At 42.0% G+C, this 16,069-nt stretch overlaps 1 protein-coding gene across 3 annotated transcripts in view; it reads left to right on the top strand.

Moving 5' to 3' along the window:
- The first annotated feature begins 6,856 nt into the window (after positions 1 to 6,856).
- Positions 6,857 to 16,069, top strand: part of LOC118369550 (inositol polyphosphate-5-phosphatase A-like) — a 300,208-nt gene continuing 290,995 nt past the window's right edge. The window contains exon 1 of one of the 3 annotated variants that reach the window (XM_052498410.1): positions 6,857 to 7,408. In XM_052498410.1, the coding sequence (XP_052354370.1) occupies positions 7,337 to 7,408 (72 nt within the window). In that variant the 5' untranslated portion in view covers positions 6,857 to 7,336. The remainder of the gene's footprint in view (positions 7,409 to 16,069) is intronic. The other 2 variants (XM_035754029.2, XM_035754028.2) reach the window with 2 other exon arrangements.

Below are 16,069 nucleotides of genomic sequence, written 5' to 3'. Positions count from 1 at the left end.
TAGTTGGTGGACAATAGTTGTAGTTGGTGGACAATAGTTGTAGTTGGTGGACAATAGTTGTAGTTGGTGGACAATAGTTGTAGTTGGTGGACAATAGTTGTAGTTGGTGGACAATTGTAGTTGGTGGACAATAGTTGTAGTTGGTGGACAATAGATGTAGTTGGTGGACAATAGATGTAGTTGGTGGACAATAGATGTAGTTGGTGGACAATAGATGTAGTTGGTGGACAATAGATGTAGTTGGTGGACAATAGTTGTAGTTGGTGGACAATAGTTGTAGTTGGTGGACAATAGATGTAGTTGGTGGACAATAGATGTAGTTGGTGAACAATAGATGTAGTTGGTGAACAATAGATGTAGTTGGTGGACAATAGTTGTAGTTGGTGGACAATAGTTGTAGTTGGTGGACAATAGTTCTAGTTGGTGAACAATAGATGTAGTTGGTGGACAATAGTTGTAGTTGGTGGACAATAGTTGTAGTTGGTGGACAATAGTTGTAGTTGGTGGACAATAGTTGTAGTTGGTGGACAATAGATGTAGTTGGTGGACAATAGTTGTAGTTGGTGGACAATAGTTGTAGTTGGTGGACAATGGTTGTAGTTGGTGGACAATAGTTGTAGTTGGTGGACAATGGTTGTAGTTGGTGGACAATAGTTGGAGTCGGTGGACAATAGTTGTAGTTGGTGGACAATAGTTGGAGTCGGTGGACAATAGTTGGAGTTGGTGGACAATAGTTGGAGTCGGTGGACAATAGTTGGAGTCGGTGGACAATAGTTGGAGTCGGTGGACAATAGTTGGAGTCGGTGGACAATAGTTGGAGTCGGTGGACAATAGTTGGAGTTGGTGGACAATAGTTGTAGTTGGTGGACAATGGTTGTAGTTGGTGGACAATAGTTGTAGTTGGTGGACAATGGTTGTAGTTGGTGGACAATAGTTGGAGTCGGTGGACAATAGTTGTAGTTGGTGGACAATAGTTGGAGTCAGTGGACAATAGTTGGAGTCGGTGGACAATAGTTGGAGTCGGTGGACAATAGTTGGAGTTGGTGGACAATAGTTGGAGTCGGTGGACAATAGTTGGAGTCGGTGGACAATAGTTGGAGTTGGTGGACAATGCTGTGTTGTTTGTGTTCATCATTACTGCCATCTTCTGGAGCACCATGGTTATTACAATGATGCCATTTTTCATTGACTTTGTCTGAAAATGTTACTAAATCAAATCTTTGCTTCCCCCATTCTGGTATTGTTAATTCCTCTCAAAGCTCATTGGAGGAGAGGATCTGACCTCCTCCTCCAAAAAGCTTCGAGAAGAATTGAGGAAACAAGGATGAGCAAGGATGTAATTGTTTTCAGACAAGGTCATTGAGTGCATCAATTGACGCAATTAAAACACTAATGTAATGGAACGGTATTTTACATGATTGGCCATGATTTGACATTCATGTCACACTGTCTTTTTCAACAAATTGAGCTTGTTTACCATAGCAGTTAAATGTATAACAATTCAATGAAACAGACAGTGTCCTGTGAAAGGATGTTTGTAACAGTAAAGACTCAAATCAAATATTGTCCCTCTTATCGTTATCTAGTTCGGTATTGACTGTAGGCATATAAAGAAATAATGCTTTATCTGCCAGAACTCATTTCTGCTACACATGCCAAAGGAATAAAGAACAGAAGTAGAGAACAGAGCCAAAGACTGAGATGAACAGGGTTGGTTCTATGATTGGCTACGAGCTGCAGCACAAACAGATGTCGGTCACAAGGTGGAACAATCCCATCATTTTGAGTCTGGTCAAGGCCAAGAGTTGATGTCAATTAAGTCTAAGTCTGTAGGGCATTTACGTAAGGGGCCAGAGTAGAGCACAGAGAGGGATTTGTTTCGGGTTTAGCAATGCCGGTTACCTAGCTACACAGGCCAGTTTTCAACACCTTCAGGATCCCTTAGCTAGACCAGCAACAAAAAAGGCTACATTTTGCAAAGTATATTTAGAACAGACCTCATTACTTGGATTCTGGATTGTGGAGGAGAAGGGCAGAAGTTATGGTTTTGTATGAAGGGGAAAATAAATAAGAGAGTGGGAAGGGGGTGGTCTTGGTTTGAGTGCTACCTGCTCTCTGTGTGTTAGCAGGGCGGCTGTTTCTAAAATGGTTGACATTTTAGGGCGGGAATGACAGTGTGAGTTTGACTGTATGCTAATGAAAGCATACTAAGTGTGAGGTTATTTGTACATTGTCTGGTGAAGCATCTCTTGTACAGTTACATTTTTGAACAATTCCCACCCCAAATAGTTAGCACATTTCAAGTTATTTGTGCTCCAACTTATTACCTCTGTAGCACAAATGAGGGAGTATTTATAATTTACAAGTACAAGGAAAGGTTTGCAACTTCAGGTGCAGGATACAAACTCCTGATTTCAAGAGAGTTAAAACTTTCCACATTTTCCTGCATTGGTTTAGACAAGGGCCCCGTTCGAATTCTGAAAATCTAGCCTTTCTTTCTCTCTTCCTCGAAGAATTCACCTATTAGAAATAACTAGACAGATGAAAGCCAAGTGGTGGAGCCCTTGCTTTCATTTGTCAAATCTGGTTTAATTAGTGAAAATATAAAAGAAGTACAGTAACCACTTGAAAGAAGGAAGAACATCTCATCGGTCAGTCCTTCCAGAATGAACCAGATTTAGTCCACCAGCCTCTTTTGGGAAAATAACTGATATTTTGTCCCACAAGGGAGCAGGCGGTCCAAATTAAATGGTGAGAGAGTGTAAATTAGAAGAGGGGATATTAGACCTTTCCTGGGGGAGCGTCAAAATAGGTCGGCCTCACGGTGGGATCCACCCAGGCCAAGAAAAGGAGAAACAGAAATGTGTCATACATTTAAGGGTACAGGGATGGCAGAGAAGGGAGACGTTGTGAACTGCTCAAATTGAAATCATGGACGGGGTTAATTGCCTCCCCCGGCACTTTGTGGCCATGCTGTGTGTGGAGGGGGGTTGGGCCCCTTTCCAGGTTCCAGATCAGTACTGGGACCTCCCTGGTAGCTTAGAGGACACGTGCTGACCGGTGTGCATTGTGTATAGGAAAAAGACATGAATAGCTTTAGTGTAGCCTAATTTCCCCTTCAACAACTATGTGGGGAGTGAGAGACAGACCGATTCTCCAAAAACAACATGTGATGTGATTGACAAAAGGAGAGCACCCCGTCAGTCACAGAAAGACATACTCCAGATTCTAGACAAAGCATTACAGATGGACAAGAAGAAACGAAACAGCACATGTCAGGTCAACCACCTAACATCCTGGGAAGTGAACGTTAGCAATGATCACCACCCCATTAAACATTGCATCACACAAAACACTACATTTCAACCAGAGAGCTATAACTGTTTATAACTGATTTACAGAAACTATAAACTGTAAATAAACTACTTACAAACGCATTGCATGCCGAAAAAGGTATACACCGATGCAGCGTTTCCCACACTCGGTCCTCGGGACCCCAAGGGGTGCACGTTTTAGTTTATGCCCTAGCACTACACAGCTGATTCAAATGATCAATGCTTGATGATTAGTTGATTATTTGAATCAGCTGTGTAGTGCTAGGGCAAAAACCAAAACGTGCACCCCTTGGGGTCCCGAGGACCGAGTTTGGGAAACGCTGCATCGGGGTATGCAATGCGTTTGTAAGTCGTTTATTTACAGTTTATAGTTTCTGTAAATCAGTTATAAACAGTTATAACTCTCTGGTTGAAATGTAGTGTTTTGTGTATAATGTAAATTGTAATGGGTGTTATGTAGAATTCTAAGTTCATAAATTAGCTACACCGTCTTAATTAGCCACAGAGAGTTTAGACAGTTTCTATATTGGACGACATTCCCATACAATGGTAAAAGTTACGTCTTGGGAATAGGAAGTGAAACAGTGAACACCGTAGGAACATAAACATAAAGTTGAGACATTATTGTCACAGTTTTAAAGGGGCTGAATCACAGCTCTTTAGAGCTTGACATTTTTTTATTTCCATGTTTTTCTATGTGTGTGAATTTGAGCAGTGGAGGGGTAGGGGTCAAAGTGCACATATTTGCTCACGGACTGGAATTCCTACATCATTTGTTCCATTACCCAGAGTGGAGAGGGAGGGGCTTCAGCCAGTTGGACGTTGGAGTCCTTTATCAGCAAAATGAATAAAACACACAAAGACACACACACACACACACACACACACACACACACACACACACACACACACACACACACACACACACACACACACACACACACACACACACACACACACACACACACACACACACACACACACACGCACACGCACGCAAACAACAACCCTTGTGGGATATCCTGTCCAGTGCAAACAGTGTAGTATTTAGTGGGCCTTTTGAAACACATGACCTGAACTGTTATCATCATGTTCTATGCAAACCTCCTCACATATTTATACTGTACTTTTTTTAGAGACACTTGCACTTGCTTTCGCCATCTCTGTTTGAATAATACAGTAGGAGGAAAGGGGAAAGGGCTGCTGTAGGCTTGGCAAAGACAACCCCCCTCCCCAGCTAATGTGAATAGCAACACACCAACTTTATTTTCCTCTCCTCCTCACTGCCTCCCTCTCTTTTACTCTCCCTAGCACTGTTAATGGTCTCTTTTTTACACAAGCCTGTTACCTCTTAATCACCCGACCGCAGCGGGATTGTAGCAAGTATGCTGAGTTGCTGACAAAATGTTTGTTAACAATGATAAACATCAGTCAGTCTGATCAAGAACATTACACTAGAGTACCCCCAGTTTCAACAACTGGACGAGTACTTGGCTTCAAATGAATAAAGATATCAATATCATATCTGTGAGAACCATGAAAGAACATAGGCTACATTGTCACGTTCTGTACTATTCCGATAAGCAAAAGTAGGAACATCTAAAGCAGTAATCACTTTGGAACGAATAGAAACACAAATTAAATGAAGAATGATTTGCAAAATACTTGATAGGCTACAGCACACCCACAACAACCAGCTCTGACTGAGAGCAGCAGGATAGTACTGGAGTGTTATTACCCTCCTCATGTCTGTGGTTGAGAGGCCAGCGGCCAGTCACACCTGGTGTGTCATGCCAGCACCAACACATGCAAAGCAGCCGGAGATCATGTACACCACCCCGTCCGCTGCGGCTGGTCTACAACGGAAGGGCCTGGCACCCAATATCCCCTCCCTAAACACACACAGCCACAGACACACAGACACACACACACGCGTACTGCCAGACACAGCTGTGAGCAATTTGAATAACTTGTGATAGCGATAATCTCCTTGCTCTCTCCACAAAATCTTAATGAGCCATGTGTACTCGCCCACTACCTCCTAAGATGGCAACACTCCAAAACATTTAGGGACTTCCACTGTGTCCCCGTATTTGCTCATATTTTCTTTGGGGCTCATGCCTCTACCATCTTGACATCTTCTCACCAAATAAGACCCGTCTTGATTGGTTCTTGTATGTTCTGACCTCTTGACCACCGAGAATCAATTTTTGACCTCACTTTTCCCTCCAGACCATTAGGGGAGGATATGGCACAGAAGAGGAAACCCTTATGAGACCACAGCAAATGACTTGTATGTCCCGGGCCATTTCGGACGGTGAAGGTTGTAAAGGCCTTTGCAAACTTGTTGTATTTGAGGTACATTTTCATGATTTATTTAGATTTATTTTCAATCCCCAATTGGTAGTTACAGTCTTGTCCCGTCGCTGCAACTCCCATACTGACTCGGGAGAGGCGAAGGTCGAGAGCCGCGCATCCTCCGAAACACGACCCTACCAAGCCGCACTGCTTCTTGACAAACTGCTCGCTTAACCCGGAGGCCAGCCGCACCGATGTGTAGGAGGAATCACTGCACAACTGGCATCCGAATTCAGCGTGTATGCGCCTGGCCCGCCACAAGGAATCGCTAGAGCGTGATGGGACAAGGACATCTCGGGACGGCCCCCAGCCCTAAACTGGACGACGCTGTGCCAATTGTGCGCCGCCTCATGGGTCTCCCGGTCGCACCCCCAGCTGCGACACAGCCTGGGATAGAACCCAGGTCTGTAGTGACGCCTCTAGCACTGCGATGCAGAGCCTTAGACCGCAAGGCTAATCGGGAGGCCCTTGAGGTAAATTTTTAATGAGCATTGAGAACACATCTAAAATCTGAATGACAATAAATATAAAAAGGCCTCTAACCACTCAGATGACAACTTTAGAAAAAGAAAAACAAACTAATTTGTGGGCCCCACCAAATTCACACAGGCAAATGGCATGGGAGACGTTGTTCTCTTAAAGTGGTAAACATTTCAACTTCCCAGCTTGTAGAAATGTAGGTATAGACTACTCAATGGCAAACCTGTAGGCCTAAATGGAAGTGCTAAGATGAACAATTGATATATTACAAGTTTAACAATAACTAGTGGTTTAGAAAAGAACAGTTAATAGATAGTGTCATCTGCAATTAAAAATAATGTAGGCCATTCTTATGTCCTGCACTGACTCAAGCACACGGCAGCTGCAACCCAGTTTTTAGGTACACTATTGACTATAGTACTTTCACTATAGTACTTTCATCTTGCTAATTAGCTGACCAGCAAAGTTTTCTATCATGTATCATCTGTGTCACTACCAAAGGTCAGTAATAATCAGTCTAGGTTTTATTTGTTATGACATTGCCATATGTCAGAAGCTGCATTCACAGTGAATGAAATTGTTTAGGCAGGACAGTTATATCCCACAATTTTGCGTATTAAAAAAAAACATGTAAGCAACAACAAGTCAAGTGGCCTAAAAGTAAGGGCTCCGGGGCTGTCTGGCGTGGCTTTTCAAGTAATGCGTTGCCCTTTTAAAACAGCTCCGTCTTTCCATTCGCTTGGTGACGTCAGGACAGTGAAAGACTCCAGCCTATCCTCTCTGAACAATCAAAGGCAATGGTCCTTACGGAGTCGTGGTTTACGAGGGAGACTTTTTCACTGCAAAAGCCAGGGAATTAAACACTCACTGTTGGAATGAACCAGAGCCCAGTCAGTAGTCGCTATGGATTAAAACGGAAACAGTTGTGATGGCTGTAAATGTGAAAAAGTAGCCAGAACATCTACAGAGCAGCAAGACCGTCAGCAAGCAGCTAGATGCACGATCCTTGCTAGTATGAGCGAGCCGAACGGTCACAAACCTGGCTGCAGTCACAATTCCTCAATATTTTAACTCAACCAGCCTCGTGAAACCTTGAACGACTTTTTGCTACTTTCAATTCCGAACAGTCCAAAGTCGGCTACATTTTTGATTCTGACAGAATTATGGCGGGGAAGCTGACAGCAGGCTCGGGAATACTGCTCGTGACAGCCAACGTTGGATCGCTCTTTGAAGATGTAAGTTGCTTTTGCCTGCGACAGTCCGTTACAATGTTTCTTCGCAACTAATGTGATTTGTTTTCCCTGTTGTTTTGGTTACAATGTATCCACCAATGTCGCTTTCAATTGATTCCACTGCGCCCGTGATATGGCCAGTAGTCTTTATCGTGGCGTCGTAAGCACCTTACTTTCACGTGTGAGCACAGCCACAGCGTGGGCCTCCAGCCAGCAATGTTGATAATGCTTGTAGTCTTTTATCATTGTAGAAACCGTGATTTGGGGAAACAACTATTAATTGGACCTCCCGGTTTGGACGTTGCGGATAGGTTGCATGGGTTGTTCTCTGCCTTGCAGTTTGCTGTCGTAGTACAACATTATTGTGACAGCTACCAAATAGAGGAGGTGTAGATTTATTTTAGCAGCCTACTGCACCGTGCCTGTTTTGACGTTCACCTAGGCCTTTAGGTTATCATAGAAGTCCACTATTTTCAAACAAAATTATATATAGAGATAATCTAGGCCGTTTTTTTGTTGTATCAATGTTTGTCCATAGGCTAAACGTTTTCCACATACATTCAGATGGGCAACATGTATCTTCCTGCATGGGTCCAGTGTGAGAAGGATCATGTTTTGGTAGCTTTTTCTTGACAACCATATAGGCCAACCTAATGATGAGGTGTGTACAGACTCCCGACTTTGCATTTGGGCATGGACTCTCCTTTTGTTTTATAATTACACACATGAAACAAACGCATACTTTGTGTTGAGATAGCAGGTTTTGATGACATAGGCCGTGGTCTATTCAACCAGATCTAACATGAGATGTAATGGTGTTTTCCTTTTCACTTGTTGCATGTGGAATGGAAGGCCAGATAGACTAGGGTGAGCTAGGAGTATGTGAGGAGGACTGATATACTTGATTGGTCCAAAGCATGAAAATCAAATCAGCTGATTTGGGCACAAGGTCTTTTTCCTTTCACATTATGCTATGGTACTGTAGATGGGTTGTACAGCCAATTGGATGCCCTTTGAGTAGTGTAACTTCGTAAAAAAATAAATTGTTAAACCTAATTTTTACATTCTGTCAAAAAGAGTAAATTTCCAACTTAATATATAAAAAAAGTTTCCTATCTCGAGGCAAAACATAAAAGAAGACTATATTAAGTGCCAAGTAAAGTAACAGGGTTGAGCGTAACAGAGTTACCGTATTTCTCAGAATGAGAATGAGTTGCCAGTTCCTTATATAATTGTGGTTTACGCTTATTGCACATTTATTAAACACAGACCTTACAGCTAGTTTAACAGTCTTTGGCTAAAATTCCACGTGACAAATTGACCATACATTTTTCCAGAATCAATGTTCATTGATACTCCTGTTTTAGTAGTGTCTGCCCTGCACGCAATTTGAGCAGTTGACACATAAAAATGACAAATTGAATATTGTGCAAAAACATACATTTAAATGAATTTGACATCGCCCAGCCCTACTCGATAAGCAAGCAGTGTGACATCCTTTACACACACACTTGTAGTTGTTTTGTTTGGAACACAGCCCTGCATCCGGCACATTTTCTTCACAATACAACAAACAGGCCCATTCTTTTCAGGAAAACCCAGGTAGCGCCCTGACGGTACCAACATCGCGATACTCGTTAGTATCGTGGCAAGTAAACAAAACACAAAGCGGACTTCACTTCTTTAGGGAAACAGCCCTAAATGTTACAAACAAACATCATTATGTTGTCATCCAGAGTCACATTTATTTATTATCCAAGATACAGCACACAATATTTTATGTACAGGTTTTTAAAGGTCCAACGAGTGAGTTCTGCTTCGTGTTTTCATTCGCGACACCGGTATTGTCCCGGCCCTAAACCCAGGGTATAACACCATGTCTTCTTGTAACTGTACATCAAACACAGTGATCATAAACGTTGACACTGTATATAACATTAGTTTTATGATATGGAAATGTGAAGCGCACATTTGGACTCACAGGTGTTTGGTTTGCTTGCTTACTTCAAATCGGTATTTATTATAATCCTCAACATCTCATTTTTCAAAATACGTTGAGTCTTGGTAACTTACAGCATTTCCCTCACTCAGACAACAAACAATTGGCAAAAGCTGCACAATTTAGCGGGAGGGATGGAGGGCAACTTCTTGTCGTGGACGGTCCTCATGTTCAGAACGGCTGTTAGTCAAAACCCATAAAGTGCGGTGAAGAGGAGACACTGAGCTCTGACGTCATGTACACCATGTTACTGGATAGCCAGTTTAGGTGTGTGTTTGTGTCCAAATCTGACATTTTGAAACCGTATACATTTATGAGTGTAAAGTGCTACATAAATAATGATCGACAGAAATTACAATGTCAAAGCGACATATGAACTCGGTCTATACAATGATGGTGAAAACGTGGAGAAATGTTGAGGTTAAGAGGGTTAAAATCTTCCTAGAAGTCACATAGGTTGCACAAAGGGACATGTCAAAATGATTCATTTTGGCACTTTAGCAAGTCTTTATATAAATATGTGATGTATTTAATTTTCCATGTGGTCTATGTTAAAGGGCACTTCATTTCATGTAACACGGCAGGCTTTTAAAATGCAATATTTGTGCACAATGTATTCTTAAAATATAAAAGGGATGCAAAAGGAACTCATTTTGTGGAACGACCCAGGTGCCTCTGTGTCTGTTGATGGCTATTTTGCTTTTGCAGAGGCAGCATCTATTCTTCCTGTGGTCACAAAAAATAGAAAATATGACCAGTAACAAAACTCTGATAGACAAGGACAGTCACACACTTAAAAAAACAAATACAAATCCAGCAATATGCAAACAATATAACAAAAAATATCTATACAAACAATACAAAGAAAGTGTGTGTGTGTGTGTGTGTCAAAGTCCCTGCTGTTCTGAGATGTTGCATTTTTTTTGTTTTTAAAGGTAATTTTGCTGTTTGTATGAGTAATTGGAGATGGAAGGGAGTTCTATGCGATCATAGCTCTGTATAATACTGTACATTGTCGTGAATTTGTTTTTGACTTGGGGACTTTGAAAAGACCCCTGGTGGCATATCTTGTGGGTTATGTATGAGTTGAACTTGTTTATGCAGACAATCTGGAATTTTCTCATAAAAACTAGAAGAAGAGAAGTTAATCTCTCGTCAACCCTCAACCAGGAAAGACTGGCATGTTGTTGATGTTAGTTCTTTATTTGCAGTTAAGGGCAAGCCGTGTTGCTCTGTTTTGAGCCAGCTGCAGCTTTGCTAGGTCTTGTTCCCAGGGGTTGAGGAGGGAGTCAACCATGTTATATCTTGAGATATTTAAGCTTGTAAGCTTTTTCAAGGTACCACTAAGTGCTGATTTGTCTGGCTCCTTATTATATTTCAGCTCGTCAGTTTGGGAATGAGTTAGTTGATAACAACATACAGATGGAAAATATGTTAGTGGGTTGTGCTCATTGAACAGCATACTTCTCCTCCTCCCACTGCCAGCCCAGCAATCACTATCAGTAGATCCAGGTTCCCTGGAACCGACTCATTCACTCCATGTTGATGGATCACGGTCCTAAGGTCTCAATAAAGAAAGGTGTGGGATGTTCAAACAGCCATTCAGCTGCAGGTGAATCTTTCACCGTACTTTAAAAAAATGTTCCTCCAAGTTTGGGTCCAGAGGCAAAGTCAAACATTCATTGTGAGACAACCCTACTTAAGATGTTGAAAGGCAAACATTTGTTTCCTGGAGTGCTTCAAATGTAAAGGGTAAATGTTAATCATTATTTACGTTTGTGAATGTCTTGCACACCCACTTAGTTTGATTTATTCACAGTTGGCCTTGCTATTGTACAGTACATTTGTGTCTGGTAAGTTAACCCCTTTCTAATCACATTTTATTGGTCTCATACACATATTTAGTTGTAGGCCTATGCCGTTTCCGCCCGAGTGAGTGGTTTCTCTGCGACATCCTGACCTAAACAGAGCAAGCCGAACCACTTGTAGGCTAACCCCATCCAGCCATCACCATGACTGACGAGTTTTGCACTGGTGCAGTGATTTAAACAGGATCACATAATGGCTGTGAGGTTGGAGGATCATCAGAGGAGATAACTGCCCCATAGCGATACTGTATACCACTCCCTCCCTGCTGAACTTTAGACAGAGGACAGAAGGGCACCTTCCTCCACCTAGACACCCAGGTTGGCAACAAATTCCCTCCCTTCTCTAAAGAGACAACTCTGCTAGTGCTTACAGCGTCAGATGAATACCATCCGGCCTGGATGTCATTTTCTTCACCCACTCCCGATCCATGTCATGTAGAAGGCTATGTCCTATACTTTGGAGTGGCGCAGTGGGAAACAGCAGATGCCTGTTTTGTCATGGGGCTTGTCTCTTTTGTTTTGCCCCACTATGGTACAGTTCTCTGGATACGGGCTCTGCTGTTTGACCTCTCTGGCTGGGCACTGTACCTAGCTCTGGCGTGCTGCTTCTGTCTTCAGTCTCTTTCACTGTAGTCCCCTGACAGCTCATTAGCTCCGGCCGTCGCAGTCTTGTCTCATTACAAGTGCACCCAGACCCCAGTTAGCTGGCATATTTACACTACTAAAGATAGAAAAGGGATGGAATGAAATGATGGAATGAAATGAGAAGAAAAATCTGTGTCCTCGAGCTTGGCCCTGATCTAGGCTTAGCTGCTTTGCTGGCGGCTTGGAACCCTGAATGACTATTAGGATTTTTAACGTTGCTACAGTAGGTGGGCCCACTGCTAACACTCCGTTAAGAATCAGAGAGCAGTGCCCCGGTAAAGCTCAGATAATTGTGCTTTTCTGGTAAACACGTAAGAATGTTATAGTGCATTTCAGATGGAACAGAAATAACCCGTGGAAAAAGCTGTTGGTTTATATTTAGGCCCAGATCACATGACTGATTCTAGGTAATGGGGAGGCTAAGTGAATCATATGATATAATAACCTGCAGTGTGTAGTTATAGTGCCGGAGGGATATTAGACCACAATATGTGTCTTGTTAGTTTATTGTGCTGAGTATTAGATCTGGTGTGAGAACATGAGTTTTGCTTCTTCCACAGTTCAGTCAGATTGAAAAGAGTAGGCTTGCTAGATGTTTATAATAGTGTAATTGCAGAGAAGAGGTTAACAGAAGTTTTGACAAAAGGGTAGCTAATAATTTAATGTAATTGGTGCAGAAGTTCAGACCAATTGACAACTACTGACCTTAACTGCTCAACTACCGACCTTACCAGATTTTTTCAAAGCTATGGGCAATTCATGATATATACATTACACTATATATACAAAAGTATGTGGACACCCCAAATGAGTGGATTCGGCTATTTCATAAATTCGAGCACACCGACATGCAATCTCCATAGACAAACATTGGCCGTAGAATGAAGAGCTCAGTGACTTTCAACGTGGCACCATCATAGGATGCTACCTTTCCAATCAGTCAGTTCGTCAAATTTCCACCGTGCTAAAGCTGCCCCGGTTAATGCCAAGCATCGGCAGGAGTGGTGTAAAGCTCGCCACCATTGGACTCTGCAGCAGTGGAAACACGTTCTCTGGAGTGATGAATCACACTTCACCAACTGGGTTTGGCGGATGCCAGGAGAACGCTACCTGCCTCAATGCATAGTGCCAACTGTAAAGTTTTGTGGAGGAGGAATAATGGTCTGGGGCTGTTTTTCCTGGTTTGGGCTATGCCCCTTACTTCCAATAAAGGGAAATCTTAACACTACAGCATACAATGACATTCTAGATGATTCTGTGCTTCCAACTTTGTGCCAACCTTTTGGGGAAAGCCCTTTTCTGTTTCAGCATGACAATGCCCTGTACACAAAGCAAGGTCCATAAAGAAATGTTTTTTTTTTGAGAGAGAGATTGGTGTGGAAGAACTTGACTGACCTGCACAGAGCCCTGACCTCAACCCCATCAAACACCTTGGGGGTGAATTGGGACGTCGACTGCGAGCCAGGCCTAATCGCCTAACACCAGTGCCCAACCTCACTAATGCTCTTGTGGTTGAATGGAAGCAAGTCCCTACAGCAATGTTCTATCTAGTCGAAAGCCTTCCCAGAAGAGTGGAGGCTGTTACAGCAGCAAAGTGGGGACCAACTCCATATTAATGCCCATGATTTTGGAATGAGATGTTCAACGAGCAGTCACTTTTGGTCATGTAGTGTATCTCTTTATTGTATTTATTGTATATTGTGTTTTGTCCCAAATAAGCTTTGTTGCACAATTTAAAGATCAATACACTGCATGTAAAATGATATCTAGGCAAAATATAGGCCTTCCACAACCATGGAACCCTGACCTGTTCACCGGACGTGCTACGTTGTCCCGGACCTGCTGTTTCCCTCCCTCTCTCTCCCCTCTCTTTCTCCATCTCTTTTGCACCTACTGTCTCAACCTCTGAATTCTCAGTTATGAAAAGCCAAATGACATTTACTCTTGAGGTGCTGACCTGTTAAACCCTCTACAACCGTTGTGATTATTATTTAACCCTGCTGGTCATCTATGAACGTTTCAACATCTTGAAGAACTACAGTGGGGATTTGATAAACTGACGATTTTTGCAGGTTTTCCCACTTACAAAGCATGTAGAGGTCTGTAATTTTTTTTATCATAGGTACACTTCAACTGTGAGAGACGGAATCTAAAACAAAAATCCAGAAAATCACATTGTATGATTTTTAAGTAATTAATTAGCATTTTATTCCATGACATAAGTATTTGATACATCAGAAAAGCAGAACTTAATATTTGGTACAGAAACCTTTGTTTGCAATTACAGAGATCATACGTTTCCTGTAGTTCTTGACCAGGTTTGCACACACTGCAGCAGGGATTTTGGCTCACTCCTCCATACAGACCTTCTCCAGATCCTTCAGGTTTCGGTGCTGTCGCTGGGCAATACGGACTTTCAGCTCCCTCCCTTTTCTATTGGGCAATCTGCTGATGTCGAAAGGGCATTATAAGTAAATGTAATGAACTAATAATGTTATTATTTTAGCAAAATAGTTCAACCAGCTTTTTTGGGGGAATAATAACTGATCTGGCTTTGAAGTTGGTCTATGAAAATAATGTTTTGGTTACAAATGTAATAACCACAACCATTCACAATGCACATCCAATAATAACGACCAATTTCTAGGAGCAGGCATTATAGAAAATGAACACAGGTCTCATTAACAATCTCTCAAGCACAAGTCCACGTGCTAGTGAGTAGCCAACTAATCTTTTACATTTAAAGTCTAGCCAAATTGGATCAATTTGCTTGCCAACAAGGTAGAAAGAACATTTGCACTGTTATGAATACACCCTCATGTTTGTCTCCAACTGTTTGAACAACATAGCCTGTTCACTTTGTTTAGATATTGATATCATGTGGCTACCTAGATAATATACTTATTTCTCAGAATGAGAACGAGTTGCCAAGTACTTATCTAGATGCGTGTTTTTATGCTCATTGCACGTTTATGAAACACAGACTAGGCAGCTATAGCACATGACAGTCTTTGTCTAAAATATATATTTGTTCCAAAATCATGTCAATTTATCCTCGCGTTATAGTAGGGTCTGCTCTGTTCTACATTTTGGGAGTTGAGACACAAAAAGGGTATCGTTCGAAAATTCTCATCTATTACGTTAAAATAATGTCTCAAGCGGTTCGGTGTCCATTTGACCGATTTCTGTTGGACCAAGCCTCAAATGCAAATAGCGATTTTTAAACTGCTTTCTGTCAGAGAGGAAGAAGTGATCTTCTGTTGTTGTTGTTGTGAGTGGCAGGGGGAGGGGCTTGCTGTCTGTGTGAAAGTGGGAAGGTGCACAGTTCACACAGCAAAGAAGGAGACTAGACCAAAAAGACAGAACGCTCATAAAAATATATATAAAAACCTTGATTCTTGCGATACAGGCATTTGGAATATAACGCTAAAAGATTCATTCTAATTCATATGATATATTGCCCAGCCCTAGATGACACCACCATCTCTCCTAGTTTTTTCAGCCTGAGAGGTTTCCAGTATGTTTTAGATGTTGCCAGAATGGAAAATTGCTGAAAGAAAGATTAGATGGTGCTATTTTTGTGGGCTCCCCATAGCTGCGGGAGGTAGGTGTGCTGAGGGTGCCCCCTGATAAATCTAAATTAAAACAATTATGTATATATACAGTACCAGTCAAAAGTTTGGACACCTACTCATTCAAGGGTTTTTCTTTGTTTTTACTTTTGTCTACGTTGTAGAATAATAGTGAAGACATCTAAACTATGAAATAACACATATGGAATCATGTAGTAACCAAAAAAGTGTTAAACAAATCTAAATATATTTGAGATTCTTCAAAGTAGCCACCGTTTGCCTTGATGACAGCTTTGCACACTCTTGGCATTCTTTCAACCAGCTTCATGAAGAATACTTTTCCATCAGTCTTGGAGTTTCCACATATGCTGAGCACTTAACTCTGCGGAGCACTTAACTCCTTCACTCTGCTGTCCAACGGGTGACTATGGAGGCCAGGTCATCTGATGCAGCACTCCATCAATCTCCTTCTTGGTAGAATAGCCCTTACACAAATTATAGTCCCACTAAGCACAAACCAGATGGGATGGCATATCGCTGCAGAATGCTGTGGTAGCCATGCTGGTTAAGTGTGCCTTGA

This window comes from Oncorhynchus keta, chromosome 36 (genome assembly GCF_023373465.1).
Source record: "Oncorhynchus keta strain PuntledgeMale-10-30-2019 chromosome 36, Oket_V2, whole genome shotgun sequence".
Classification (NCBI taxonomy): Eukaryota; Metazoa; Chordata; class Actinopteri; order Salmoniformes; family Salmonidae; genus Oncorhynchus; species Oncorhynchus keta.
The sequence above is the reverse complement of the archived record's forward strand: the minus strand, read 5'-3'. Positions and strand labels throughout refer to the sequence as shown.